General features: G+C 57.8%; 3 protein-coding genes across 3 annotated transcripts; all 3 read left to right on the forward strand.

Annotated features, from left to right (window-relative positions):
- The first annotated feature begins 531 nt into the window (after nucleotides 1-531).
- On the forward strand, nucleotides 532-6,101 carry EXOSC5 (exosome component 5). The gene is made up of 6 exons (XM_061443753.1): nucleotides 532-697; nucleotides 818-931; nucleotides 2,355-2,476; nucleotides 5,574-5,714; nucleotides 5,808-5,897; nucleotides 5,987-6,101. Exons 1-6 carry the CDS (start codon nucleotides 532-534, stop codon nucleotides 6,077-6,079), a joined length of 726 nt encoding a protein of 241 aa, XP_061299737.1. The 3' UTR covers nucleotides 6,080-6,101.
- A 1,367-nt stretch (nucleotides 6,102-7,468) lies between these two features.
- B9D2 (B9 domain containing 2) lies at nucleotides 7,469-10,968 on the forward strand. Its single transcript, XM_061443755.1, has 4 exons — nucleotides 7,469-7,606; nucleotides 8,849-8,943; nucleotides 9,994-10,119; nucleotides 10,634-10,968. Exons 2-4 carry the CDS (start codon nucleotides 8,856-8,858, stop codon nucleotides 10,960-10,962), a joined length of 543 nt encoding a protein of 180 aa, XP_061299739.1. The 5' UTR covers nucleotides 7,469-7,606; nucleotides 8,849-8,855; the 3' UTR covers nucleotides 10,963-10,968.
- Nucleotides 10,969-11,694: 726 nt separating this feature from the next.
- Nucleotides 11,695-26,617, forward strand: TGFB1 (transforming growth factor beta 1). Its single transcript, XM_061443754.1, is given in 12 exon segments — nucleotides 11,695-11,701; nucleotides 13,458-14,290; nucleotides 14,395-14,545; nucleotides 17,426-17,592; nucleotides 19,216-19,333; nucleotides 20,737-20,820; nucleotides 22,964-23,014; nucleotides 23,017-23,113; nucleotides 25,184-25,245; nucleotides 25,248-25,336; nucleotides 26,453-26,472; nucleotides 26,474-26,617. Coding segments are annotated over 12 exon segments (1,815 nt in total). The 3' UTR covers nucleotides 26,610-26,617.
- The last annotated feature ends 1,342 nt before the right edge of the window (nucleotides 26,618-27,959 follow it).

Genomic DNA, 27,959 nt, shown 5'->3' on the forward strand with positions numbered 1-27,959 from the left:
AGGCCAAGATGGCGGCGGGCAACGGGTGGTGTTGTCGTGCGGCCTCGGAACCCCACTGGGCCAATGGCGGCCGATATACGGCTGTCGGGACCGCGAGCTATCGCGATATGCGGGTATCGGGACCGGGGGCTATCGCGATACGGGGCTCGCTCACCGCGGAGCCGCGCTCGCAGCGCCCTCAGCGCCGCCATCTTGCCTCCGGAAGGTTTGACCAATGAGAGAGCACGCTGCTGCGCCCTCCCATCCCGCCGCGACCAATGGGAGGCGGCGGTGTTGAGAGAGGCCAAGATGGCGGCGGGCAGCGGGTCTTGTTTGCCGCCCTTGGCCGCTATCGCGACACGACGACGGCTCCGCCGCCTTCCTTCAGGGTGAGGGCCTCTTCCGCGCTGCCTCCGAACCCCACAGGGCTAAAGGCTGCCGATATGCGGCTGTCGGGACCGGGGACTATCGCGATACAGGGCTCCCTCACCGCGAAGCCGCGCTCGCAGCGCCGCCATCTTGCCTCCGGAAGGGGGCGGGAACGTTTGACCAATGAGAGAACGCGCTGCTGCGCCCCTCCCATCCCGCCGCGACCAATGGGAGGCGGCGGTGTTGAGAGAGGCCAAGATGGCGGCGGGCAGCGGGTGTTGCTTGCGGCCTTTCTCTTGCGAGCTGGGGCTCCTGTCGCGACCCGACGGCTCCGCCGCCTTCCTGCAGGGTACGGGGGGAACCCCAACGTAAACGGCGGCGGCTATCGCGATACGCGGCAGTCGCGAGCCGGGGGGGGGGGGGGATATCGCGATAGAAGGGCTCATCGCGACGCGTTCCCTCCCCGCAGGCGATACCTCCGTGCTGGCCGCACTTTACGGCCCCGCCGAGGCCAAAGGGAACCGGGAGCTGCCGGAGCGGGTGGCGCTGGAGGTGCTGCTGCGGCCTAAAGTGGGGCTGCCGGGTAGGGGCCGGGGTCCGGGGCTGCCCCATAGAGGGGGCACTTATGGGGGGGGTCTGCCCCATAGAGGGGTCTTTGGAAGGGGGGCTTCCCCCCATAGAGGGGTCACTTATGGGGGGGTCTGCCCCATAGAGGGGTCACTTATGGGGGGTCTGCCCCATAGAGGGGTCTTTGGAAGAGGGGGGTTCCCCCCATAGAGGGGTCACTTATGGGGGGGTCTGCCCCATAGAAGGGTCTTTGGAAGGGGGGGGGGGGTCTGCCCCATAGAGGGGTCTTTGGAAGGGGGGGTTCCCCCCATAGAGGGGTCACTTATGGGGGGGTCTAGCCCCATAGAGGGCTCACTTATGGGGGGTCTGCCCCATAGAGGGGTCTTTGGAAGGGGGGGTTCCCCCCATAGAGGGGTCACTTATGGGGGGGTCTGCCCCACAGAGGGGTCACTTATGGGGGGGTCTGGCCCCATAGAGGGGGCACTTATGGGGGGGTCTGGCCCCATAGAGGGGTCACTTATGGGGGGGTCTGCCCCATAGAGGGGTCTTTGGAAGGGGGGGGTTCCCCCCATAGAGGAGTCACTTATGGGGGGGTCTGCCCCATAGAAGGGTCTTTGGAAGGGGGGGGTCTGCCCCATAGAGGGGTCTTTGGAAGGGCGGGTTCCCCCCATAGAGGGGTCACTTATGGGGGGGTCTAGCCCCATAGAGGGGTCACTTATGGGGGGTCTGCCCCATAGAGGGGCTTTGGAAGGGGGTGTCTCCCCCATAGAGAAGCCTTTGGAAGGGGGGGTTACCCCCATAGACGGGTCACTTATGGGGGGGGTCTGCCCCATTGAGGTGTCACTTATGGGGGGGGTCTGCCCCATAGAGGGGTCACTTATGGGGGGTCTGCCCCATAGAATGGCCTTTGGAAGGGGGGGTTCCCCCCATAGAGAATCCTTTGGAAGGAGGGGTTCCCCCATAGAGGGACCACTTATGGGGGGGGTTCCCCATAGAGCAGCCTTTGGAAGGGGGGGCTCCCCCCATAGATCTCCCTTTGGGGTCCCCTCATGGAGCTCCCCCCATAGCGCCCCCTTTGAGTTCCCCCCATAGCGCCCCCTTTGTGCCCCCCCCATAGCGCCCCCTTTGTGCCCCCCCCATAGCGCCCCTTTTGTTCTCCCCCCATAGCGCCCCCTTTGACCTCCCCCCATAGAGCTCCCTTTTGGGTTCAACCCATAGAGGGGTCACTTATGGGGGGGTTTCCCCCATTGCGCCCCCTTTGTGCTCCCCCCATAGCGCCCCCTTTGTTCTCCCCCCATAGCGCCCCCTTTGTTCTCCCCCCATAGCGCCCCCTTTGACCTCCCCCCATAGAGCTCCCTTTTGGGTTCCCCCCATAGAGGGGTCACTTATGGGGGGGTTCCCCCCATAGCGCCCCCTTTGCGCTCCCCGCCCCATTGCAGGTGTGGGGGAGCGCAGCCGGGAGCAGCTCCTGCGCCGCACGCTTGAGGCCGTGCTCCTGGGGCGCCTGCACCCCCGCTGCGGGCTCAGCCTCAGCCTCCAGGTGCTCAGGGACGGCGGCTCCGTATCCGGGGGGGGGGAAATGGGGGGGAATGGGGGAGGGGAAATGGGGGGGAGGGGGGGAAAGGGGGGTTTGGGGGGTGGAAAATGGGGTTGGAGGGGAAGGGGGGGGAAGGGGGTTGGGGGGGAAATGGGGGGGAGGGGGGGAGGGGGTTTTGGGGGGGGAAATGGGGGGGAGGGGGGGAAATGGGGGGGAAAAGGGGGTTGGGGGGAAATGGGGGGGAGGGGGGGTTTGGGGGGGGAAAATGGGGTTGGAGGGGAAGGGGGGGCAGGGGTTCGGGGGGGAAAGGGGGGGAGGGGTTTTGGGGGGGAAATGGGGGGGAAAAGGGGTTTGGGGGGGAGGGGGGGAAATGGGGGGGAAGGGGGTTTGGGGGGGAAAGGGGAGAGGGGGGAGGGGGTTTGGGGGCGAAATGGGGGAAGGGGGTTTGGGGGGAAATGGGGAGGTTTGGGGGGGAAAGGGGGTTCTGGGGGGTGGGAAGGGGGGGTGGGGGGGAAAGGGGGTTCTGGGGGGGAAATGGGGGGGATGGGGGCGAAGGGGGGGAAATGGGGAGTTTTGTGGGGGAAAGGGGGTTCTGAGGGGGGAAATGGGGGAGAAAGGGGCTTGGGGGGGAAATGGGGGGGAGGGTGAGGGGAAATGGGGGGGAAAGGGGGTTGGGGTGGGAAATGGGGAGGAAGGGGTTTGGGGGGAAAATTGGGGGGAAATGGGGGGGGAGGGGGGGGAAGGGGGTTTAGGGGTGGAAAATGGGGTTGGAGGGGAAGGGGGAAAAGGGGTTGGGGGGGAAATGGGGGGAAATGGTGGGGGATGGGGGGAAATGGGGGGGAAGGGGTTTGGGGGGAAAGGGGGAAGGAGGGGGAAATGGGGGGAGAGGGTGGGGGGGAAAGGGTTTTGGGGGGAAAGGGGGTTTAGGGGGTGGAAAATGGGTTGGAGGGGAAGGGGGGAAGGGGGTTCTGGGGGGGAAATGGGGGGGAGGGGGGTTGGGGGGGGTAATGGGGGGGAAGGGGGTTTGGGGGGTGGGAAGGGGTGGGGGGAAGGGGAAATGGGGGGGAAAGGAGGGGAAGGGGGGGTTTGGGGGCTGGGAAGGAGGTTTAGGGGGTGGGAAATGCAGGGGGGAAGGGGAGTTCTGGGGGGAAAAGGGGGGGTAAGGGGAGGTTTGGGGGGGAAGGGGGGGTGGGGGAAAGGGGGGTTCTGGGAGGGGAAAGGGGGTTTTGGGGTGGGAAATGGGGGGGTTCGGGATGGAAAGGGGGGATTTGGGATGGAAAAAGCGGGGTTTGGGTAGAAAATGGGGATAGAAGAGGATTTTTGGGGTGCAAAAGCGGGGTTTTAGGGTACAAAGTGCTGGTTTGGGTCGGGAAAACAGATTTAGAGGGGGGAAATGCCTATTTTGGGGTGAAAAAGCAGGGTTTTAGGGTAGAAAATGCTGGTTTGGGGCAGGAAAACAGGATTTAGAGAGGGGGAAATGCCTATTTTGGGGTGAAAAAGGGGGAATTTGGGATGGAGAAAGCGGGGTTTTAGGGTAGAAAATGGGTTGGGGATTGAAAGTGGGGATTTTGGGGTGAAAAAGGGGGAATTTGGGATGGAGAAAGCGGGGTTTTAGGGTAGAAAATGGGTTGGGGATTGAAAGTGGGGATTTTGGGGTGAAAAAGGGGGATTTGGGATGGAAAAAGCGGGGTTTTAGGTAGAAAATGGGGATTGAAGAGGATTTTTGGGGTGCAAAAGCGGGGTTTTAGGGTACAAAGTGCTGGTTTGGGGCAGGAAAACAGGATTTAGAGAGGGGGAAATGCCTATTTTGGGGTGAAAAAGGGGGAATTTGGGATGGAGAAAGTGGGGTTTTAGGGTAGAAAATGGGTTGGGGATTGAATGTGGGGATTTTGGGGTGAAAAAGGGGGATTTGGGATGGAAAAAGCGGGGTTTTAGGGTAGAAAATGGGTTGGGGATTGAAAGTGGGGATTTTGGGGTGAAAAAGGGGGGATTTGGGATGGAAAAAGCGGGGTTTTAGGTAGAAAATGGGGATTGAAGAGGATTTTTGGGGTGAAAAAGCGGGGTTTTAGGGTACAAAGTGCTGGTTTGGGGCAGGAAAACAGGATTTAGAGAGGGGGAAATGCCTATTTTGGGGTGAAAAAGGGGGAATTTGGGATGGAGAAAGCGGGGTTTTAGGTAGAAAATGGGGATTGAAGAGGATTTTTTGGGTGAAAAAGCAGGGTTTTAGGGTAGAAAATGCTGGTTTGGGGGAGGAAAACAGGATTTAGAGAGGGGGAAATGCCTATTTTGGGGTGAAAAAGGGGGAATTTGGGATGGAGAAAGTGGGGTTTTAGGGTAGAAAATGGGTTGGGGATTGAAAGTGGGGATTTTGGGGTGAAAAAGGGGGGATTTGGGATGGAAAAAGCGGGGTTTTAGGTAGAAAATGGGGATTGAAGAGGATTTTTGGGGTGAAAAAGCGGGACTTTAGGGTACAAAGTGCTGTTTGGGGCAGGAAAACCGGATTTAGAGAGGGGAAAATGCCTATTTTGGGGTGAAAAAGGGGGAATTTGGAATGGAGAAAGTGGGGTTTTAGGGTAGAAAATGGGTTGGGGATTGAAAGTGGGGATTTTGGGGTGAAAAAGGGGGGATTTGGGATGGAAAAAGCGGGGTTTTAGGTAGAAAATGGGGATTGAAGAGGATTTTTGGGGTGAAAAAGCGGGACTTTAGGGTACAAAGTGCTGGTTTGGGGCAGGAAAACCGGATTTAGAGAGGGGGAAATGCCTATTTTGGGGTGAAAAAGGGGGAATTTGGGATGGAAAAAGCGGGGTTTTAGGTAGAAAATGGGGATTGAAGAAGATTTTTGGGGTGAAAAAGCGGGGTTTTAGGGTACAAAGTGCTGGTTTGGGGCAGGAAAACCGGATTTAGAGAGGGGAAAATGCCTATTTTGGGGTGAAAAAGAGGGAATGTGGGATGGAGAAAGCGGGGTTTTAGGTAGAAAATGGGGATTGAAGAGGATTTTTGGGGTGAAAAAGCGGGGTTTTAGGGTAGAAAATGCTGGTTTGGGGGAGGAAAACAGGATTTAGAGAGGGGAAAATGCCTATTTTGGGGTGAAAAAGGGGGAATTTCCTTAACCCCCCCCAAGCTGCTCTCGTGCTGCCTCAACGCCGCCTGCATGGGGCTGCTGGACGCGGGGCTGCCCTTGGCCTCCCTGTTCTGCGGCGTCGCCTGCGCCCTGCTCCCCGATGGCTCCCTCGTGCTGGACCCCAGCAGCCAGCAGGAGAAGGTGGGTGCTCCCCACCCCCACCCAATCCCATTGGACCCCCTCCCCCCCACCCCATAACCCTCTTAACCCCCCCCCCCCCCATTTCCATCGCAGGAGGCTCGCGCCGTCCTCACCTTCGCCATCGACAGCGCCGAGAAGAAGGTGCTCATGGCCAGCACCAAAGGGAGCTGCTCCATGGAGGAGGTGAGCGTTATGGGGTGCTATGGGTGCTATGGGTGGCGTAGCACCCATCGCAACACCCCCTTTGTCTCCCCCCCCCCACCACCTTTTAGATGCAGCAGTGCATCGCTGCAGCCCAGAGCGCCGCCGACACCATCTTCCAGTTCTATCGCGATTCCATCCGGAGGAGGTATTCCAAGTCGTGACATGGAATTGCCCCCACACCCCCCCCCCATAGGGGCAGCTGGACTGACCCCCCTGGGGCTTGTGACCCCTTCACATGTAGTAAAGGAACCCCCCCCCTCGCCCCACACAGTGGCTTTGAGTGCATCCGTTGATGTGGACGGGGTCTGGGGGTCGTGGTGGGGCATCCAAGATGGCGGCGCCCATGTGCTGTACACTGCGTAGCCTCTGGGGCAGCCAAGATGGCGGCGCCCATGTGCCGTACGCAAAGATGGCGGCCCCTAAGTGCCTTACGCTGCTTAGATACCGGTGCATCCAAGATGGCGGCGCCCATGTGCCGTACGCAAAGATGGCGGCCCCGAAGTGCCTTACGCTGCTTAGATACCGGTGCATCCAAGATGGCGGCGCCCATGTGCCGTACGCAAAGATGGCAGCGCACAAGATGCTGTACAGTGCTATTGGTGGTGCATCCAAGATGGCGGCGCCCATGTGCCGTACGCAAAGATGGCGGCGCCCAAGACGCTGTACAGTACTATTGGTGGTACATCCAAGATGGCGGCGCCCATGTGCTGTGCAATGCTTAAGGTACTGGTGCATCCAATATGGCGGCTCCCAAGATGCCGTACAGCATTGAGTATTGGTGGGACATGCAAGATGGCGGCTCTCATGTGCCGTACACAAAGATGGCAGCGCCCAAGATGCCGTACAGCACTGCTTTGCTGCTGGTGCTTCCAATATGGTGGTGCTCTTGTGCCGTACAGCAGTGCTTGGGTGCGGGTGTATCCAAGATGGCGGCCTCCATGGTGTCATATGGCCCTCCCTAGATGATGTTACGCCTAATATGGCCACCCCCAAGTGCCGTATGTTCAAGATGGCGGCGCCCATGTGCCGTACAGCACTGCTTAGGTGCTGGTGCATCCAAGATGGCGGCGCCCATGTGCCGTACAGCACTGCTTAGGTGCTGGTGTGTCCAAGATGGTGGCCTCCATGGTGGCATGCGGCCCTCCCTAGATGCCTGTCCTCCTGATATGGCGGCCCCCAAGTGCCGTACACCAAGATGGCGGCGCCCATGTGCCGTACAGCACTGCTTAGGTGCTGGTGCATCCAAGATGGCGGCGCCCATGTGCCGTACACATAAATGGCGGCGCCCAAGAAGCATTCAGCATTAGTGGTGTATCCAAGATGGCGGCGCCCATGTGCCGTACAGCACTGCTTAGGTGCTGGTGTATCCAAGATGGCGGCCTCCATGGTGGCATGCTTCCCTCCCTAGATGCCTGTCCTCCTGATATGACGGCCCCCAAGTGCCGTACACCAAGATGGCGGCGCCCACGGTGCCGTACAGATGCTGGTCCATCCAAGATGGCGGCGCCCATCTTGCCGCTTCAGCGCATGTTCTCTCAAGGAGCCGTCACCCTTCCTGGGCGGGGCTTGCGGTGGCGCCAGCCAATGGGGTGGCGGCGTTAGCACGGCGAGCGCGTTGCCACGGCAACGCGCACCGGAAGTGCGTGTGCGCAGAGGCAGGTCGTGGTCCGCAGCGCCGGGCACTGGAGGTGGGGGCAATGGGGCAGCATTGGGGCAGCAATGGGGACAATGGGGGTGCAATGGGGCTGCAATGGGGCAGCAATGGGGCTGCAATGGGGCTGCAATGGGTGCCCATGGGGCGGCAATGGGGGTAATGGGGCAGCAATGGGGCTGCAATGGGTGCCTATGGGGCGGCAATGGGGGGTAATGGGGCTGCAATGGGTGCCCATGCGGCGGCAATGGGGGGCAATGGGGCAGCAATGGGTGCCCATGGGGTGGCAATGGGGCAGCAATGGGGCTGCGATGGGGCTTCAATGGGTGCCCATGGGGCGGTAATGGGGGGCAATGGGGCAGCAATGGGGACAATGGGGGTGCAATGGGGCTGCAATGGGGCAGCAATGGGTGCCCATGGGGCAGCAATGGGGCAGCAATGGGGCTGCAATGGGTGCCCATGGGGCGGCAATGGGGGGCAATGGGGCAGCAATGGGGCTGCGGTGGGGCTTCAATGGGTGCCCATGGGGCGGTAATGGGGGGCAATGGGGCGGCAATGGGGTGCAATGGGGCAGCAATGGGGCTGCAATGGGGCTTCAATGGGTGTCCATGGGGCGGCAATGGGGGGTAATGGGGCAGCAATGGGGCTGCAATGGGTGCCCATGGGACGGCAATGGGGGAAATGGGGCAGCAATGGGGGGCAATGGGGCAGCAATGGGACTGCAATGGGAGTCCATGGGGCGGCAATGGGGGCTAATGGGGGGCAATGAGGCTGCAATGGGGGAAATGGGGACAATGGGGTGGCAATGGGGGGACAATGGGGCTGCATTGGGGTTGCAATGGGGGTGCTATGGGGCTGCAATGGGGGGCAATGGGGACAATGGGGGGGCAATGGGGCAGAAATGGGGGTGAATGGGGTGGCAATGGGGGGCAATGGGGCAGCAATGGGGGGCAATGGGGCAGCAATGGGGCTGCAATGGGAGCCCATGGGGCGGCAATGTGGGGCAATGGGGCAGCAATGGGGGCTAATGGGGGGCAATTGGGCTGCAATGGGGGAAATGGGGACAGAGGGGTGGCAATGGGGGGACAATGGGGCTGCATTGGGGTTGCAATGGGCGTGCTATGGGGCTGCAATGGGGGGCAATGGGGACAATGTGGGGGCAATGGGGGGCAATGGGGCAGAAAGGGGGGTGAATGGGGGGCAATGGGGGTGCAATGGGGGTGAATGGGGGTGCAGTGGGGGGGGCACTGAGCGTCTCCTCCCCCATTGCCCCCCACAGCCCCCCCATGGCGGAGCTGCACCTCCTGGGGCAGATTGTGGGGGGCAGCGGCTTCCCCCAGCGCCGCCTCTTCTGCAAGTGGGGGCTGCAGGCGGGTGAGTGGGGCCCATAGAGACCCATAGGGACCCATGGAGACCCCATAGAGACCCATAGAAACCCCATAGAGACCTCATAGAGTCCCATAGGGACCCATAGAAACCCCATAGAGCCCCATTCATCCCCCATAGAGCCCTATAGAGCCCCTTAGAGCCCCATAGAGCTCCCACAGAGCCCCTTAGAGCCCCATAGAACCCCATAGAGCCCCCATAGATCCCCACAGAGCCCCCATAGATCCCCACAGATCCCCACAGATCCCCATAGAGCCCCCACAGATCCCCACAGAGCCCCATAGATCCCCATAGAGCCCCTATACAGCCCCATAGATCCCTATAGAGCCCCCCTAGATCCCCACAGAGCCCCATAGATCCCCACAAAGCCCACATAGAGCCCCCATAGATCCCCATAGAGCCCCTATACAGCCCCCATAGATCCCCACAGAGCCCCCATAGATCCCCACAAAGCCCCCATAGGTCCCCATAGAGCCCCCACAGAGCCCCATAGATCCCCATACAGCCCCTATAGAGCCCCATAGATCCCCACAGAGCCCCCATAGATCCCCACAGAGCCCCATAGGTCCCCACAGAGCCCCAGAGATCCCCACAAAGCCCCCATAGATCCCCATAGAGCCCCTATAGAGCCCCATAGATCCCCACAGAGCCCCCATAGATCCCCACAGAGCCCCATAGGTCCCCACAGAGCCCCATAGATCCCCACAAAGCCCCCAAAGATCCCCCATAGAGCCCCCATAGATCCCCATAGAGCCCCTATACAGCCCCATAGAGCCCTCATAGATCCCCACAGAGCCCCATACATTCCATACATCCCCACAAAGCCCCCCTAGATCCCCCATAGAGCCCCACAAATCCCCATAGAGCCCTCATAGATCCCCACAGAGCCCCCATAGAGCCCCATAGATCCCCACAGAGCCCCATAGATCCCCACAGAGCCCCAGAGATCCCCACAGAGCCCCATAGAGCCCCATAGATCCCCACAGAGCCCCATAGATCCCCATAGAGCCCCCCCCCACCAGCGGCCCTCTCGCGCAGGCGCCGCCTGGCGGCCGCTCTCGGGACTGACGTCAGGCCGGACGCACGTCGATGACCCGCAGGCCGGTGACGTCACTTACTGGAGCCACCCCATCGACGTGCACTACGCCACCAAAGGCCTGCAGGGTGCGTTCGCGTGTCCTTAGCGTGTCCTTAGCGTGTCCTTAGCATGTCCTTAGTGTGTCCTTAGCATGTCCTTAGTGTGTCCTTGGCATATCCTTAGTGTGTCCTAAGCGTGTCCTTAGCGCGTCCTTGGCATGTCCTAAGCATGTCCTTAGCATGTCAGCGTGTCCTTAGCGTGTCAGCATGTCCTTAGCGTGTCCTTAGCACGTCCTTAGTGTGTCCTTAGCATGTCCTAAGCGTATCCTTAGCATGCCCTTAGCGTGTCCTAAGCGTATCCTTAGCATGCCCTTAGCGTGTCCTTAGCTTGTCTTAAGCATGTCCTTGGCATGTCCTAAGCATGTCTGTAGTGTCCTTAGCATGTCCTTATCGTGTCCTTAGCGTGTCCTTAGCATGCCCTTAGCGTGTCCTAAGCGTATCCTTAGCATGCCCTTAGCGTGTCCTTAGCATGTCTTAAGCATGTCTGTAGTGTGTCCTTAGCGTGTCCTTAGCATGTCCTAAGTGTGTGCCATGTGCGCAGGGTGGCCGCGGCTCCACGTGGAGGTGTGGCAGCAGGACGGCCTAGGCCGCTGCGACGTGATTGGCTACGGCTCGTGTCACGTGCCCTCGGCGCCGGGCCTGCACTCGGTGCGCTGCGTCACGTGGCGCCCCCTAGCGGGCTGGCGGGAGCGCGCGCGGCGGCGCTGGGTCGGGGGCGGGGCCAGGCTCGCGCAGGCGCAGGAGGGGGCGGTGGGGGGAGCGGGGGCGGGGGAGCGCTTCCGGTTGAGGAGCGAGGCGGGCGGAAGCGTCCATTTGGAGCTGGGGGTGGTGCTGAGGCACTTCCGGCGCTTCGGGGTGCAGTGCGCATGAGCAGAAGGGGGGGGAGTTTCCCCCACCCCCCCCCCCGGGAGGTGCAGTTGGTACGGCCCGGGGAAGGGCAACGGGGTTCCACGGGGGGGGAGTGCAGGGGTGGAAGGGGGCAATGGGGGGAATGGGGGTGTAAAGGGGGTCTATGGGGATTGTAATGGGGTTCAGTGGGGGGGTTATGGGGTTCTATGGGGGGGAATGGGGATCTATGGGGGGAATGGGGATCTATAGGGGGTGTAAAGGGGGTCTATGGGGGGTTATGGGGGCTGTAATGGGGGTAATGGGGTTCTATGGGGGTGTAAAGGGGGCCTATGGGGGTGTAATGGGGGTCTATGGGGGTGTAAAGGGGGTCTATGGGGGTGTAATGGGGCCTATGGGGGGTGTAATGGGGTTCTATGGGGGTGTAAAGGGGGTCTATGGGGGTGTAAAGGGGGTCTATGGGGGTCTATGGGGGGGAATGGGGATCTATAGGGGGTGTAAAGGGGGTCTATGGGGGTGTAAAGGGGGTCTATGGGGGGGAATGGGGGTCTATGGGGGGGAATGGGGATCTATAGGGGGTGTAAAGGGGGTCTATGGGGGTGTAATGGGGTTCTATGGGGGGGAATGGGGATCTATGGGGGTGTAAAGGGGTTCTATGGGGGGACACCTGTAAAGGGGGTCTATGGGGGGGAATGGGGATTTATGGGGGGGTAATAGGGGATGTAATTGGGGTCTATGGGGGTGTAAAAGGGGTCTATGGCGGGTAATGGGGGGTGTAATGGGGTTCTATGGGGGTGTAAAGGGGATCTGTGGGGGGTTATGGGGGGTAATGGGGGGTGTAATGGGGTCTATAGGGGTGTAAAGGGAGTCTGGGGGGTTATGGGGGTGTAATGGGGTTCTATGGGGGAGTAAAGGGGGTCTATAGGGGGCAGTGGGGTTCTATGGGGGTCAGTGGGGGGAATGGGGTTTTATAGGGGGGAAATGAGGTCCTATAGGGTTGTAACGGGGGTCTGTGGGGGTCAATGGAGGGGGAATGGGGTTCTATGGGGGTGTAATGGGGTTCTATAGGGGGAGAATAGGGTTTTATGGGGGGCAGTGGGGTTCTATAGGTGGCAATGGGGGTCTATAGGGGGCAGTGGAGTTCAATAGAGGGGTAATGGGGTTCTATAGGGGTGGGAGGGGGCAATGGGGTCCTATAGAGGGATAATGGGGTTTTATAGGGGTGAAATGGGATAGTGGGGTTCTATGGGGTGCAATGGGGTTCTATGGGGCAGGAGGGGGCATTGAGGCTCTATAGGGGTGCAATGGAGTTCTATGGGGCGGGAGGGAGCATTGGGGTTCTATGGGGTGCAATGGGGTTCTATGGGGCGGGAGGGAGCATTGGGGTTCTATGGGGTGCAATGGGGTTCTATGGGGCAGGAGGGGGCATTGAGGTTCTATAGGGGTGCAATGGAGTTCTATGGGGCGGGAGGGAGCATTGGGGTTCTATGGGGTGCAATGGCGTTCTATGGGGTGCAGTGGCGTTCTATGGGGTGGGAGGGGACATTGAGGTTCTATAGGGGTGCAATGGAGTTCTATGGGGCGGGAGGGAGCACTGGGGTTCTATGGGGTGGGAGGGAGCACTGGGGTTCTATGGGGTGCAATGGAGTTCTATGGGGCAGGAGGGAGCATTGGGGTTCTATGGGGTTCTATGGGGCGGGAGGGAGCACTGGGGTTCTATGGGGCGCACTGAGGTCCATAGGGCTGCAATTGCCCCCCCATGTACCCCATAAAGCTCCTTCCACCCCCCCCCATCCGCGTTGGTTTCATCCGGGGGGGGGGGGGGGCGGAAACGTCCCAGACACGGGGGTGGGGGGAGGGGTGGGGGGGGTCCCGTTTCCTTCCCCTCCCCCCCCCCCCCGTGACTCAGTTTCGCCGCCTCCAACGGAGCGGAAAAAGGGGGGGGGGAGGGGGGAGGGGGCCTTTAACCCCCCCCCCCAAAACGCTTTAAACCCCCCCTCCCCCCCCGTTTCCTGGGTGGGGCCGCCCCGGGTGCGTTTTAAACGGGTCGGGAGGGAGCGAAACGGGAACTGAGCGCGGGGGAGGGGCGGCGGTGGCGGCTCCCAACGCTGCGAACGCTTCAGATAGGGGGAAAGGGGGGGGGGGGGGGAAGAGGGGAGCGTTTGGGACAGCTTGGAACCGTTTAGAAGCGTTTGAGACCGTTTGAAACCATTTGGGACCGTTTGAGACCGTTTGGGACCGTTTGAAACCATTTGGGACCGTTTGAAACCATTTGGGACCGCTTGCAAGCGTTTGGGAGCATTTGGGACCGTTTGGAACTGTTCGGGACTGTTTGCAAACGTTTGGATCCATTGGGGAGCGTTGATAAGCGTCTGGATCCGCTTTGGGACCGTTTAGAAGCGTTTGGATCTATTTGGGACCGTTTAGAAGCGTTTGGATCCGGTTGGGAGTGTTTGGAACCGTTCGGAGCCGCTTGGATCCGCTTTGGGACCGTTTAGAAGCGTTTGGATCCGTTTGAGAGCGTTTAAAACCCTTCGGAGCCGCTTGGAAGCGTGTGGACCCGTTCGTTACCGCTTGGATTCGCTTCGGAAGCGTTTGGATCCATTTGGGAGCGTTTAGGACCGCTCGGAGGCGTTCGGACCCGTTCGGAACCGCTCAAAACAGCTCGGAAGCGCTCGGGATCGTTCAGAACCGTTCGAAAGCCGCTCGGGACCGTTCGGAACCGCTCGGACCCGTTCGGAAGCCGCTCGGACCCGTTCGGAAGCCGCTCGGACCCGTTCAGAAACGCTCGGAAGCCGCTCGGGACCGTTCAGAACCGTTCAAAGCCGCTCGGACCCGCTCGGAACCGTTGAGAGCCGCTTGGAACCGTTCGGAACCGCTCGGACCCGTTCGGAAACCTCTCGGACCCTTTCGAAGCCGCTCGGATCCGTTCGGAACCCTTCAGAGGCGCTCGGGACCGTTCAGAACCGTTCAAAGCCGCTCAGAACCGCTCGGACTCTTTCGGGACCCGCTCGGAACCCTTCGGACCCCTTCGGAGGCGCTCGGGACCGTTCGGACCCGTTCGGACCCGTTCGGAACCGTTCGGACCCCTTCGGAGGCGCTCGGGACCGTTCAGAACCGTTCGGACCCCATCGGAACCCTTCGGAACCGCTCGGAACCCTTCGGACGCGCTCGGGACCGTTCAGAACCGTTCGGAACCCTTCGGAACCGCTCGGACCCGTTCGGACCCGTTCGGAGGCGCTCGGGGATGGAGCTGGCGCTGGTGCTGGCGCTGGCGCTGGGCGCGGCGCGCGCGCTCTCCACGTGCCGCTCGCTGGACCTGGAGGCCGCGCGCCGGAAGCGAATCGAGGCCGTGCGGGGCCAGATCCTGAGCAAACTGCGCATGAGCGCCCCTCCCCCACCCCCCTCCCCCTCCCCCCCCTCCTCCTCCTCCCCCCCCACCCCCCCCCGTCGGAGCCGTCGCTGCCTGATGACGTCCGCGCGCTCTACAACAGCACGTGGGAGCTGCTGCAGCAGCAGCAGAGGGAGAGGTGGGCGCCCCCTGCCGGCCCGGAGGACTACTACGCCAAGGAGCTGCATCGCTTCCCTATGGAGCCCCCGGGAGACGGTGAGAGGGGCATCGCTATGGGGGGGGTCCCCATGGGTGTCCCTATGGGCATCCAATGGGTGTTCCAATGGGTGTCCCAGTGGGCATCCGTATGGGCATCCTATGGGTACCACAATGGGTGTCCCTATGGGCATCTTGTGGGCGTCCCTATGGGCATCCCAATGGGCATCCGATGGGTGTCCTAATGGGCATCCTATGGGTGTCCCTATGAGCATCCCAATGGGCATCCAATGGGTGTTCCAATGGGTGTCCCAGTGGGCATCCGTATGGGCATCCTATGGGTACCACAATGGGTGTCCCTATGGGCATCTTGTGGGCGTCCCTATGGGCATCCGATGGGTGTTCCAATGGGCATCCTATGGGTGTCCCTATAGGCATCCCAATGGGCATCCAATGGGTGTTCCAATGGGTGTCCCAGTGGGCATCCGTATGGGCATCCTATGGGTACCACAATGGGTGTCCCTATGGGCATCTTGTGGGCGTCCCTATGGGCATCCGATGGGTGTTCCAATGGGCTTCCTATGGGTGTCCCTATAGGCATCCTATGGGTGTCCCTATGGGCATCCTATGGGTGTTCCAATGGGTGTCCCTATGGGTGTCCCTATGGGCATCCTATGGGTGTTCCAATGGGTGTCCCTATGGGTGTCCCTATGGGCATCCTATGGGTGTTCCAATGGGTGTCCCTATGGGTACCACAGTGGGTGTCCCTATAGGCATCCTATGGGTGTTCCAATGGGTGTCCCAATGGGCATCCTATGGGTGTTCCAATGGGTGTCCCTGTGGGCATCCTATGGGTGTTCTAATGAGTGTCCCTATGGCATTTTGTGGGTACCACAATGGGTGTCCCTATGGGCATCTTGTGGGCATCCCTATGGGCATCCTATAGGTGTTCCAATGGGCATCCTATGGGTGTCCCTATGAGCATCCCAATGGGCATCCTATGGGTGTTCCAATGGGTGTCCCTATGGGTACCACAATGGGTGTCCCTATGGGCATCCTATGGGTACCACAATGGGTGTCCCAATGGGCATCCTATGGGTATCCCAATGGGCATCCTATGGGTGTTCCAATGGGTGTCCCTATGGGTACCACAATGGGTGTCCCTATGGGCATCCTATGGGTACCACAATGGGTGTCCCAATGGGCATCCTATGGGTGTCCCTGTGGGCATCCCAATGGGCATCCTATGGGAACCACAATGGGTGTCCCTATGGACATCCTATGAGTGTTCCAATGGGTGTCCCTATGGGTATCACAATGGGTGTCCCTATGGGCATCCTATGGGTACCACAATGGATGTCCCTGTGGGCATCCCAATAGGCATCCTATGGGTGTTGCAATGGGTGTCCCAATGGGCATCCTATGGGTACCACTATGGGTGTCCCTATGGGCATCCCAATGGACATCCAATGGGTGCCCCTATGGGCGTCCTATGGGTACCACAATGGGTGTCCCTGTGGGTATCCTATGGGTACCACTATGGGTGTCCCTATGGGCATCCCTATAGGCATCCAGTGAGCTTCACTATGGGTACCACTTATGGGCACCCCAATGGGCACCTCAATGGGTGTTCCTATGGGTGTCTCTATGGGCATCGCTGTAGGCACCCCTATGGGCACCCCAATGGGGCGTCCTATGGGCACCCCAATGGGGCATCCCTATGGGGTATCCCTATGGGCACCCTTATGGACACCCCAATGGGTGTCCCTATGAGCATCCCTATGGGCACCCCAATGGGGCATCCCTATGGGGTATCCCTATGGGCACCCTTATGGACACCCCAATGGGTGTCCCTATGAGCATCCCTATGGGCACCCCAATGGGTGTCCCTATGAGCATCCCTATGGGCACCCCAATGGGTGTCCCTATGGGGCATCCCTATGGGCACCCCAATGAGTGTCCCTATGGGGCACCCCTGTGGACACCCCTATGGGTTGCAGCACCCATGGCAGCACTGCTTGGGGGGGGGAGGGGGTAGGTTATGGGTGCTCAATGGGGTTTAGGGGTGCTCAATGTGGGGGGAGCACATCCCCGGCCCCCTCCCCCCCCCATGTTCCTCCTTTCCCCACATATCCGGATGTTGAGGTTTGCTGAGTAATTCCCGGCTCTGGGGGCCCTTCCTGGGGCTGCAGGGGGGCAGAGAGGGGGTGCTATGGGGCGCTGTGGGTCCCTATGAGTCCTTATGGGTCTCTATGGGTCTTTCTGGTGTCTGTGGATCCCTATGGGTAGCTATAGGTTTCTATGGGTCCCTAGGAGTCCCTATGGGTTGCTATCGGTCCTTATGGGTCCCTATGGGGTTGTTAATGGCTTTCTGTGGGGCCCTATGGTTTCTATGGGTACCTATGGTCCCTGTAGGTCTCTATGGGTCTCTGTGGATCCCTATGGTTTCTGTGGGTCTCTGTGGTATCGATGGGTCCCTATAGGTCTCTGTGGGGTCTCTATGAGGTCACTATGTGTCTCTGTGGGGTCTCTATGGGGTCTCTGTGTCCCTATGGGGTCCCTATGAATCCCTATGGGGTCCTTGTGTGTCTCTATGTGACTCTGTGGGATCTCTATAAGTCCCTATAGGGTTTCTATGGGTCTGTATGGGGTCTCTGTGGGTGTCTGTTTGTCTCTATGGGTCTCTATGGGGTCTCTGTCGGTCTCTGTGGGATCTCTGTAGGTCTCTATGGGTGTCTGTGTGCCTCTATGGGTCTCTCTGGTTCCCTATGGGTCCTTATGGGTCTCTATGGGGTCTCTGTGTGTCTCTATGGGTCTCTATGGGGTCTTTATGGGTCCCAATGGGGTCTCTATGGGTCCCTATGGGGTCTCTATGTGTCCCTATGGGTCCCAATGGGGTCTCTATGGGTCCCTATGGGTCCCAACGTCTTCCCCCCCCCCCCCCCGCAGGCTCCGCCCCCCCCGGCCGCCCCCTCCTGCTGCGCTTCAACGCCTCGCGCGTGCGCGAAGAGCTGGGCCGGGGGGCGCTGCTGCACCGCGCCGAACTGCGCATGCTCCGCCAGAGGGCGCCCGAGGGCGGCGACCAACAGCGCCTGGAGCTCTATCAGGTACCCCCCCCTCTATGGGCAATGGAACAGTCCTGGGGATGGGAACCCCCCCATTATGGTCAATGGAACAGTCCTGGGTATGGGAACCCCCCCTCTATGGGCAATGGAACAGTCCTGGGTATGGGAACCCCCCCTCTATGGGCAATGGAACAGTCCTGGGGATGGGAACCCCCCCTCTATAGGCAATGGAACAGTCCTGGGTATGGGAGCCCCCCCTCTATGGGCAATGGAACAGTCCTGGGGATGGGAACCCCCCCTCTATGGGCAATGGAACAGTCCTGGGGATGGGAACCCCCCCTCTATGGGCAATGGAACAGTCCTGGGTATGGGAACCCCCCCTCTATGGGCAATGGAACAGTCCTGGGTATGGGAACCCCCCCTCTATGGGCAATGGAACAGTCCTGGGGGTGGGAACCCCCCCTCGATGGGCAATGGAACAGTCCTGGGTATGGGAACCCCCCCTCTATGGGAAATGGAACAGTCCTGGGTATGGGAACCCCCCCTCTATGGGCAATGGAACAGTCCTGGGGATGGGAACCCCCCCCTCTATGGGCAATGGAACAGTCCTGGGGATGGGAACCCCCCCCTCTATGGGCAATGGAACAGTCCTGGGGAATGGGAACCCCCCTCTATGGGCAATGGAACAGTCCTGGGTATGGGAACCCCCCCCTCTATGGGCAATGGAACAGTCCTGGGGATGGGAACCCCCCCCTCTATGGGCAATGGAACAGTCCTGGGTATGGGAACCCCCCCTCTATGGGCAATGGAACAGTCCTGGGGGTGGGAACCCCCCCTCTATGGGCAATGGAACAGTCCTGGGTATGGGAACCCCCCCTCTATGGGAAATGGAACAGTCCTGGGTATGGGAACCCCCCCTCTATGGGCAATGGAACAGTCCTGGGTATGGGAACCCCCCCCTCTATGGGCAATGGAACAGTCCTGGGGATGGGAACCCCCCCCTCTATGGGCAATGGAACAGTCCTGGGGAATGGGAACCCCCCTCTATGGGCAATGGAACAGTCCTGGGTATGGGAACCCCCCCCTCTATGGGCAATGGAACAGTCCTGGGGATGGGAACTCCCCCCTCTATGGGCAATGGAACAGTCCTGGGTATGGGAACCCCCCCTCTATGGGAAATGGAACAGTCCTGGGTATGGGAACCCCCCCCCTCTATGGGCAATGGAACAGTCCTGGGGGTGGGAACCCCCCCTCTATGGGCAATGGAACAGTCCTGGGTATGGGAACCCCCCCTCTATGGGCAATGGAACAGTCCTGGGTATGGGAACCCCCCCCTCTATGGGCAATGGAACAGTCCTGGGGATGGGAACCCCCCCTCTATGGGCAATGGATGTGGTTTTGGGGTACCAGGATGGGTTTTGGGGTCCCTGGATGCAGTTTTGGGGTCCCCAGATGTGGTTTTGGGGCCCCTGGTTGGGTTTTGGGGTCCCTGGTTGCGTTTTGGTGTCCCCGGTTGGGTTTTGGGGTCCCTTCATGGGGTTTGGGGTCCCAGATGCATTTTTGGGGTCCCTGGTTGGGTTTTGGGGTCCCTGGTTGGGTTTTGGGGTCCCCCAATGTGGTTTTGGGGTCCCCGTTGTAACCAGGGGGGGTCCCCTGTCCCCCCAGGGCTTTGGCAACGCCTCCTGGCGGTACCTGCAGGGCCGCTGGGTGCGGGCGGCCCCCGACGAGGAGTGGGTCTGGTTCGACGTCACCGAGGCCGTGCAGCAGTGGCTGGGGGGCAATGGTGATGTATGGGGGGCTGGGTGGGGGGGGGTACGGGTAATGGGGTGCCAATGGGGACCTCAGTGGGGACCTCAATGGTCAACCCAATGGGCATGGTAATGGGCATCTCCATGGGGACCTCAATGGGGTCCCAATGGGCAGCTCAATGGGGACCTCAATGGGCACCCAATGGGGACTTCAATGGGCACCTCCATGGGTACCTCAATGGGGTCCCAATGGGCAGCTCAGTGGGGTCCCAATGGGTACCTCAGTGGGGACCTCAATGGGCACCTCAGTGGGCACCCAGTGGGTGCCTCAATGAGCATCTCAATGGGGACCTCAATGGGCACCCAATGGGGACCTCAATGGGGACCTCAATGTGGACCTCAATGGGCACCCAATGGGGACCTCAATGGGCACCCAATGGGGACCTCAATGGGCACCCAGTGGGTACCTCAATGGGCACCCAATGGGGACCTCAATGGGCACCTCCATGGGGACCTCAATGGGTACCTCAGTGGGCACCTCCATGGGTACCTCAGTGGGGTCTCAATGGGCACCTCAATGGGGACCTCAGTGGGCACCCAATGGGTACCCAATGAGCATCTCAGTGGGCACCCAATGAGCATCCCAATGAGCACCCAATGGGTACCCAATGAGCATCCCAATGGGCACCCAATGGCCACCTCAGTGGGCACTTCAATGGGCACCCAGTGGGTATCCCAGTGGGGTCCCAGTGGTGCCTTTAGCGGTCAGCCCAGAGTTGCCCCAATGGCACCCAATGATCATCCCAACGGGCACTCAATGGTCAACCCAATGGGCACCCAATGGGCAACCAATGATCATCCCAATGGTCAACCCAGTGGCACCTCATGGGCACTCAATGGTCAACCCAATGTGCACCCAATGATCATCCCAACGGGCACCTTAATGGGCACCCAATGATCAACCCAATGGGCACCCAATGGTCAACCCAATGCGCACCCAATGATCATCCCAACGGGCACCTTAATGGGCACCCAATGATCAACCCAATGGGCACCCAATGGTCAACCCAATGCACACCCAATGATCATCCCAATGGGCACCCAATGATCATCCCAATGGGCACCCAATGATCAACCCAATGGGCACCCCATGGTCAACCCAATGCACACCCAATGATCATCCCAATGGGCACCCAATGATCATCCCAATGGCACCCAATGGGCACCCCATTTGATCATCTCAATGGCACCCAATGATCATCCCAATGGCACCCAATGGGCACCCCATTTGATCATCTCAATGGCACCCAATGATCATCCCAATGGGCACCTTAATGGGCACCCAATGGGCATCCCAATAGCACCCAGTGGGCACCCAAAGGGACCCAATGGGCACCCAATGCCCCCCCCATCACTGTTGACCCCTCTCTCCCCATAGACCCCATAGGCACGTTCAAACTGAGCGTCCATTGCCCCTGCGACGAGCCGGGCCCGCCCCCCGCCATGCGCTTCACCTTCGAAGGTACCACTGGGGGACGGGGGTGTTTTGGGTTAAATCCGGGTGATTTTGGGTTAAATCCGGGTGATTTTGGGTTAAATCCGGGTGGTTTTGTGTTAAATCCGGGTGATTTTGGGTTAAATCCGGGTGATTTCGGGTTAAATCCGGGAGATTTTGGGTTAAATCCGGGAGATTTTGGGTTAAATCCGGGCGGTTTCGGTTAAATCCGGGTGATTTTGGGTTAAATCCGGGAGATTTTGGGTTAAATCCGGGTGATTTTGGGTTAAATCCGGGAGATTTTGGGTTAAATCCGGGAGATTTTGGGTTAAATCCGGGTGATTTCGGGATAAATCCGGGTGATTTTGGGTTAAATCCGGGTGATTTTGGGTTAAATCCGGGCGGTTTCGGTTAAATCCGGGTGATTTTGGGTTAAATCCGGGTGATTTTGGGTTAAATCCGGGCGGTTTCGGTTAAATCCGGGTGATTTTGGGTTAAATCCGGGTGATTTTGGGTTAAATCCGGGTGATTTTGGGTTAAATCCGGGCGGTTTCGGTTAAATCCGGGTGATTTTGGGTTAAATCCGGGTGATTTTGGGTTAAATCCGGGCGGTTTCGGTTAAATCCGGGTGATTTTGGGTTAAATCCGGGTGATTTTGGGTTAAATCCGGGTGATTTTGGGATAAATCCGGGTGATTTTGGGATAAATCCGGGTGATTTCGGGTTAAATCCGGGTGATTTTGGTTAAATCTGGGTGATTTTGGGTTAAATCCGGGTGATTTTGGGTTAAATCCGGGTGATTTCGGGTTAAATCCGGGTGATTTTGGTTAAATCTGGGTGATTTTGGGTTAAATCCGGGTGATTTTGGGTTAAATCCGGGTGATTTTGGGTTAAATCCGGGTGATTTTGGGATAAATCCGGGAGATTTTGGGTTAAATCCGGGCAATTTTGGGTTAAATCCGGGTGATTTTGGGTTAAATCCGGGTGATTTGGGTTAAATCTGGGTGATTTGGGTTAAATCCGGGTGGTTTTGGGTTAAATCCGGGTGATTTTGGGATAAATCCGGGTGGTTTTCGGATAAATCCGGGCGATTTTGGGTTAAATCTGGGTGATTTGGGTTAAATCCGGGTGATTTTGTGTTAAATCCGGGCGATTTTGGGTTAAATCTGGGCGGTTTCGGTGAAAACCGTGTGATTTTGGGTTAAATCCAGGTGATTTTGGCTGAAATCCGGGTGATTTTGAGTTAAATCCGGGTGATTTTGGTTAAATCCGGGTGATTTTGGGATAAATCCGGGTGATTTTGGTTAAATCCGGGTGATTTTGGGTTAAATCCGGGAGGTTTTGGGTTAAATCCGGGTGATTTTGGGTTAAATCCGGATGATTTTGGGATAAATCCGGATGATTTTGGGATAAATCTGGATGATTTTGGGTTAAATCCGGGTGATTTTGGGTTAAATCTGGGTGATTTTGGGTTAAATCCGGGTGATTTTGGGTTAAATCCGGGTGATTTTGGGATAAATCCGGGCGATTTTGGGTTAAATCCGGGTGATTTTGGTGAAATCCGGATGATTTTGGGTTAAATCCGGGTGATTTTGGGTTAAATCCGGGTGATTTTGGGTTAAATCCGGATGATTTTGGGTTAAATCCGGGTGATTTTGGGTTAAATCCGGGTGATTTTGGGATAAATCCGGGTGATTTTGGGTTAAATCCGGGTGATTTGGGTTAAATCTGGGTGATTTTGGGTTAAATCCGGGTGATTTTGGGTTAAATCCGGGTGATTTTGGGATAAATCCGGGCGATTTTGGGTTAAATCCGGGTGATTTTGGTGAAATCCGGATGATTTTGGGTTAAATCCGGGTGATTTTGGGTTAAATCCGGGTGATTTTGGGTTAAATCCGGATGATTTTGGGTTAAATCCGGGTGATTTTGGGTTAAATCCGGGTGATTTTGGGATAAATCCGGGTGATTTTGGGATAAATCCGGGTGATTTTGGGTTAAATCCGGGTGATTTTGGTTAAATCCGGGTGATTTTGGGATAAATCCGGGTGATTTTGGGTTAAATCCGGATGATTTTGGGTTAAATCCGGGTGATTTTGGGATAAATCCGGATGATTTTGGGTTAAATCGGGTGATTTTGGGATAAATCCGGATGATTTTGGGTGATTTCGCAGGGTTCGAGCAGCAGCGCGGGGACATGCAGGGCATCGCGCGCAAGCACCAGCGCGCCCCTACGTGCTGGCGATGGTACTGCCCGAGGAGCGCGGCAACGACCTGCGCAGCGCCCGGCGCCGCCGCGGCATCGACCCCCCCTTCTGCTTCGGGTCAGTGGGACCGGCCCAAACGGACACAAAATGGACCCAAAATTGACACAAATGGACCCAAAATGGACCCAAAATTGACACAAACGGACCCAAAATGGACCCAAAATTGACACAAAATTGACACAAACGGACCCAAAATTGACCGAAACTGACCCAAAACGGACCCAAATGGACCCAAAATTGACACAAACGGACCCAAAATTGACCGAAACTGACCCAAAACGGACCCAAATGGACCCAAAATTGACACAAACGGACCCAAAATTGACCGAAACTGACCCAAAACGGACCCAAATGGACCCAAAATTGACACAAATGGACCCAAAATTGACACAAACGGACCCAAAATTGACCGAAACTGACCCAAAACGGACCCAAATGGACCCAAAATTGACACAAATGGACCCAAAATTGACACAAACGGACCCAAAATTGACCGAAACTGACCCAAAACGACCCAAATGGACCCAAAATTGACACAAATGGACCCAAAATTGAACTAAACTGAGCCAAACGGACCCAAAAATTGACCGAAACTGACCCAAAACGGACCCAAACGGACCCAAAATTAACCTAAACCGACCCAAACAGACCCAAAATGGACCCAAACAGACCCAAAATTGACCAAAACTGACCCAAAATGGACACAAAATGGACCAAAATGGACCCAAACGGACCCAAAATTGACCAAAACTGTCCCAAATGGACCCAAAACTGTCCCAAACGGACCCAAACTGACCCTACCGAACCCAAAACGGAACCAATCAGCCCAAAAGGACAGAAATTGACCTAAACTGACCCAAATTGACCGAAACTGACCCAAATGGACCAAAATTGACCTAAACTGACCAAAACAGACCCAAGTGGACCCACAATTGACCTAAACTGACCCCAAACGACCCAAAATTGACCTAAACTGAGCCAAACGGACCCAAAACAGACCCAAAAGGACCCAAAACAGACCCAAAATTGACCTAAACTGAGCCAAACGGACCCAAAAGGACCCAAAACGGACCCAAAATTGACCTAAACTGACCCAAAATGGACACAAATGGACCCAAAATTGACCTAAACTGACCCAAAACGGACCAAGCGGACCCACAATTGACCCAAACGGACCCAAAATGGACCCAAAATTGACCTAAACTGAGCCAAACGGACCCAAAACAGACCCAAAAGGACCCAAAACGGACCCAAACGGACCCAAAATTGACCTAAACTGACCCAAAATGGACACAAAATGGACCAAAATGGACACAAACGGACCCAAATTGACCTAAACTGACCCAAAATGGACACAAAATGGACCAAAATGGACACAAACGGACCCAAAATTGACCTAAACTGACCCAAAATGGACCTAAACCCCTACCCCCATTCATTCACCCACCATTCATTCCCCCATTGATTCCCATTCATTCCCCATTGATTCCCATTCACCCCATTCATTCCCCCCCATTCCCCCCATTCATCCCTCCATTGATTCCCATTCACCCCCATTCATTCCCCCATTGATTCCCATTCATTCCCCATTGATTCCCATTTACCCCCATTCATTCACCCCCATTCATTCCCCCATTGATTCCCATTCACCCCCATTCATCCCTCCATTGATTCCCATTCACCCCCATTCATCCCATTGATTCCCATTCACCCCCATTCATTCCCCCATTCATTCCCATTCATCCCCCCATTGATTCCCATTCATTCCCCCCATTGATTCCCATTCCTCCCCATTCATTCCCCAATTCCCCCCATTCATCCCCCCATTGATTCCCATTCATTCCCCCATTGATTCCCATTCATCTCCCCATTGATTCCCATTCATTCCCCCATTGATTCCCATTCATCTCCCCATTGATTCCCATTCATCTCCCCATTGATTCCCATTCATCTCCCCATTGATTCCCATTCATTCCCCCATTGATTCCCATTCATCTCCCCATTGATTCCCATTCATTCCCCCCATTGATTCCCATTCCCCCCCATTCCCCCCATTCATCCCCCATTGATTCCCATTCACCCCCATTGATTCCCATTCATCCCCCCCCATTCCCTGCCCCACTGCAGCCCGGAGGAGCAGAGCTGTTGCCTGCGCCCGCTCTACATCGACTTCCGACGGGACCTGCACTGGCCTGGATCCACGAGCCCCCCGGCTACATGGCCAACTTCTGTGGGGGGGGCTGCCCCTACCTCTGGAGCGCCGACACGCAGTACTCCAAGGTGCGCCCGGACCCATAAGTGTGGGGCTGGGACCCATAAGTGGCGGGTGGGGGCCATGGATGTGGGGCTGGGGGCCATAAGTGGGGGGTGGGAGCTATAGATGTGGGGCTGAGACCCATACGTGTGGGGTGGGAGCCGTAAGTGGGGGTGGGAGCTATAGATGTGGGGCTGAGACCCGTAAGCGGGGGGTGGGAGCTATAGATGTGGGGCTGAGACCCATACATGTGGGGCAGGACCCATAAGTGAGGGGTGGGATCTATAGATGTGGGGCTGAGACCCATACGTGTGGGGTGGGAGCCATAAATATGGGGCTGGGAGCCATAAGTGGGGGGTGGGAGCTATAGATGTGGGGCTGAGACCCGGTAGCGGGGGGTGGGATCTATAGATGTGGGGCTGAGACCCATACATGTGGGCAGGACCCATAAGTGAGGGGTGGGATCTATAGATGTGGGGCTGAGGCCCAGAAGTGTGGGGCTGGGAGCCATGGAGGGGAGGTGGGACCCTAAGTGTGGGGCTGGACCCATAGATGCGAGGTTGGTCCCGTAGTTGTGGATCCAAACCCCTAGATGTGGGGTGGGAGCCATGGATGTGGGGCGGGACCCATAAGGATGGGGTGGGAGGCTTGTGGGGCTGGACTCATAGATATGGGGCTGGACCCATAAGTGTGGGGCACAACCCATAAGGGTGTGGTGGAACCTATAGAGAGGGGCTGGGAGCCCTAAGTGTGGGGCTGGACCCAAAAGTGTGGGGCTGGAGCCATGGATGGGGGGTGGGACCCATAAAGTGTGGGTCCGATCCGACAGATGTGGGTCTGCCCTATAGATGTAGGTCTGGCCCCACAAGTGTGGGTCTGCCCCATTGCTGTGGGTCCTGCCCCATAAGTGTGGGTCTTGCCCCATTGCTCTGGGTCCAGCCCATAGATGTGGCTCCAGCCCCATATGTGTGGGTCCAGCCCCATAGATGTGGCTCCAGCCCCGTATGTGTGGGTCTGGCCCTATAAGTGTGGCTCCAGCCCCATAGATGTGTCTCCAGCCCATTGCTGTGGCTCTGCCACATTGCCGTGGGTCTGGCCCCATATGTGTGGGTCCAGCCCCATAAGTGTGGGTCCCGCCGCAGGTGCTGGCCCTGTACCGCAGCACAACCCGGGGGCTCGGCCGCCCCCTGCTGCGTGCCCCAGAGCCTGGAGCCGCTCCCCATCGTTTATTATGTGGGGCGCAAGGCGCGCGTGGAGCAGCTCTCGGACATGGTGGTGCGGGCCTGCAAGTGCAGCTGAAACGGACCCAAAACCGCCTGAAACGGACCCAAAATGGAGCCGAAACCGCCTGAAATGGACCCAAATGGACCCAAAACCGCCTGAAACGGACCCAAAACGGAGCCGAAAACAGACCCAAAACCGCCTGAAACGGACCCAAAACGGAGCCGAAACCGCCTGAAACGGACCCAAAACGGAGCCAAAACCGCCTGAAACGGACCCAAAACGGAGCCAAAACCACCTGAAACGGACCCAAAACGGAGCCAAAACCGCCTGAAACGGACCCAAAACCGCCTGAAATGGACCCAAAACGGACCCGAAACCACCTGAAATGGACCCAAAACGGAGCCAAACCGCCTGGAAACGGACCCAAAACTGCCTGAAATGGACCCAAAAACGGACCCGAAACCACCTTGAAATGGACCCAAAACGGAGCCAAAACCGCCTGAAACGGAGCCAAAACCGCCTGAAACGGACCCAAAATGGACCCGAAACCACCTGAAATGGACCCAAAACGGAGCCAAAACCGCCTGAAATGGACCCAAAACGGAGCCAAAACCGCCTGAAATGGACCCAAAACGGAGCCAAAACCTCCTGAAACGGACCCAAAATGGAGCCAAAACCGCCTGAAACGGACCCAAAACGGACCCGAAACCACCTGAATGGACCAAAACGGAGCCCAAACGGACCCAAAACGGAGCCCAAACGGACCCAAAACCGAGCTGAAATGGACCCAAAACCGCCTGAAACAGACCCAAAATGGAGGCAAAATGGACCCGAAAAGGCCTTAAATGGACCCAAAACGGAGCCGAAACGGACCCAAAACTGCAGGAAATAGACCCAAAAAGGAGCGGAAATGGACCCAGAACCGCCTGAAATGGACCCAAAACGGAGCCCAAACGGACCCAAAACCGCCTCAAACGGACCCAAAACTGCAGGAAATGGACCCAAAACGGAGCCAAAATAGACCCAAAACGGCGCTCAAACGGACCCAAAACTGCCTGAAATTGCCCCAAACCAGACCAGAAACAGGCAAAAGCTGCCCCAAACCAGGCAAAAACCAGCCCAAAATTGCCCAAAACTGGGCAAAACCAGCCCAAAATTGCCCAAAATTGGGCAAAACCAGCCCAAAATTGCCCCAAATTGGGCAAAACCAGCCCAAAATTGCCCAAAATTGGGCAAAACCAGCCCAAAATTGCCCAAAATTGGGCAAAACCAGCCCAAAGAGACCCCAAAATCAGCCTTTTTCACCCCAAAACCACCGCTTTGCCCCAAACCCAACCCAGAGACCCTTTTGTACCCCCAAACCCCCCTTTTTCACCCCAAAACGCTTTTGTACCCCCAACCCCCCCCCATGCGCACTACCAAAAA

The sequence above is a fragment of the Pezoporus flaviventris genome, unplaced genomic scaffold (genome assembly GCF_033815535.1).
Source record: "Pezoporus flaviventris isolate CSIRO_AGI_PZ_B2104156 unplaced genomic scaffold, CSIRO_AGI_Pfla_v1 ptg000515l, whole genome shotgun sequence".
NCBI classification, from domain to species: Eukaryota; Metazoa; Chordata; class Aves; order Psittaciformes; family Psittacidae; genus Pezoporus; species Pezoporus flaviventris.

Excerpts from the sequence above, each read along its gene's own strand:
- EXOSC5 (XM_061443753.1), top strand. The coding sequence starts at position 532 with ATGAGAGAACGCGCTGCTGCGCCCCTCCCATCCCGCCGCGACCAATGG. Across the intron at positions 698-817 it reads CTCCGCCGCCTTCCTGCAGG|GCGATACCTCCGTGCTGGCC; the intron begins GTACGGGGGGAA and ends CCCTCCCCGCAG. Across the intron at positions 2,477-5,573 it reads TGCTCAGGGACGGCGGCTCC|CTGCTCTCGTGCTGCCTCAA; the intron begins GTATCCGGGGGG and ends ACCCCCCCCAAG.
- B9D2 (XM_061443755.1), top strand. The coding sequence starts at position 8,856 with ATGGCGGAGCTGCACCTCCTGGGGCAGATTGTGGGGGGCAGCGGCTTC. Across the intron at positions 8,944-9,993 it reads CAAGTGGGGGCTGCAGGCGG|GCGCCGCCTGGCGGCCGCTC; the intron begins GTGAGTGGGGCC and ends CCTCTCGCGCAG. Across the intron at positions 10,120-10,633 it reads CGCCACCAAAGGCCTGCAGG|GGTGGCCGCGGCTCCACGTG; the intron begins GTGCGTTCGCGT and ends CCATGTGCGCAG.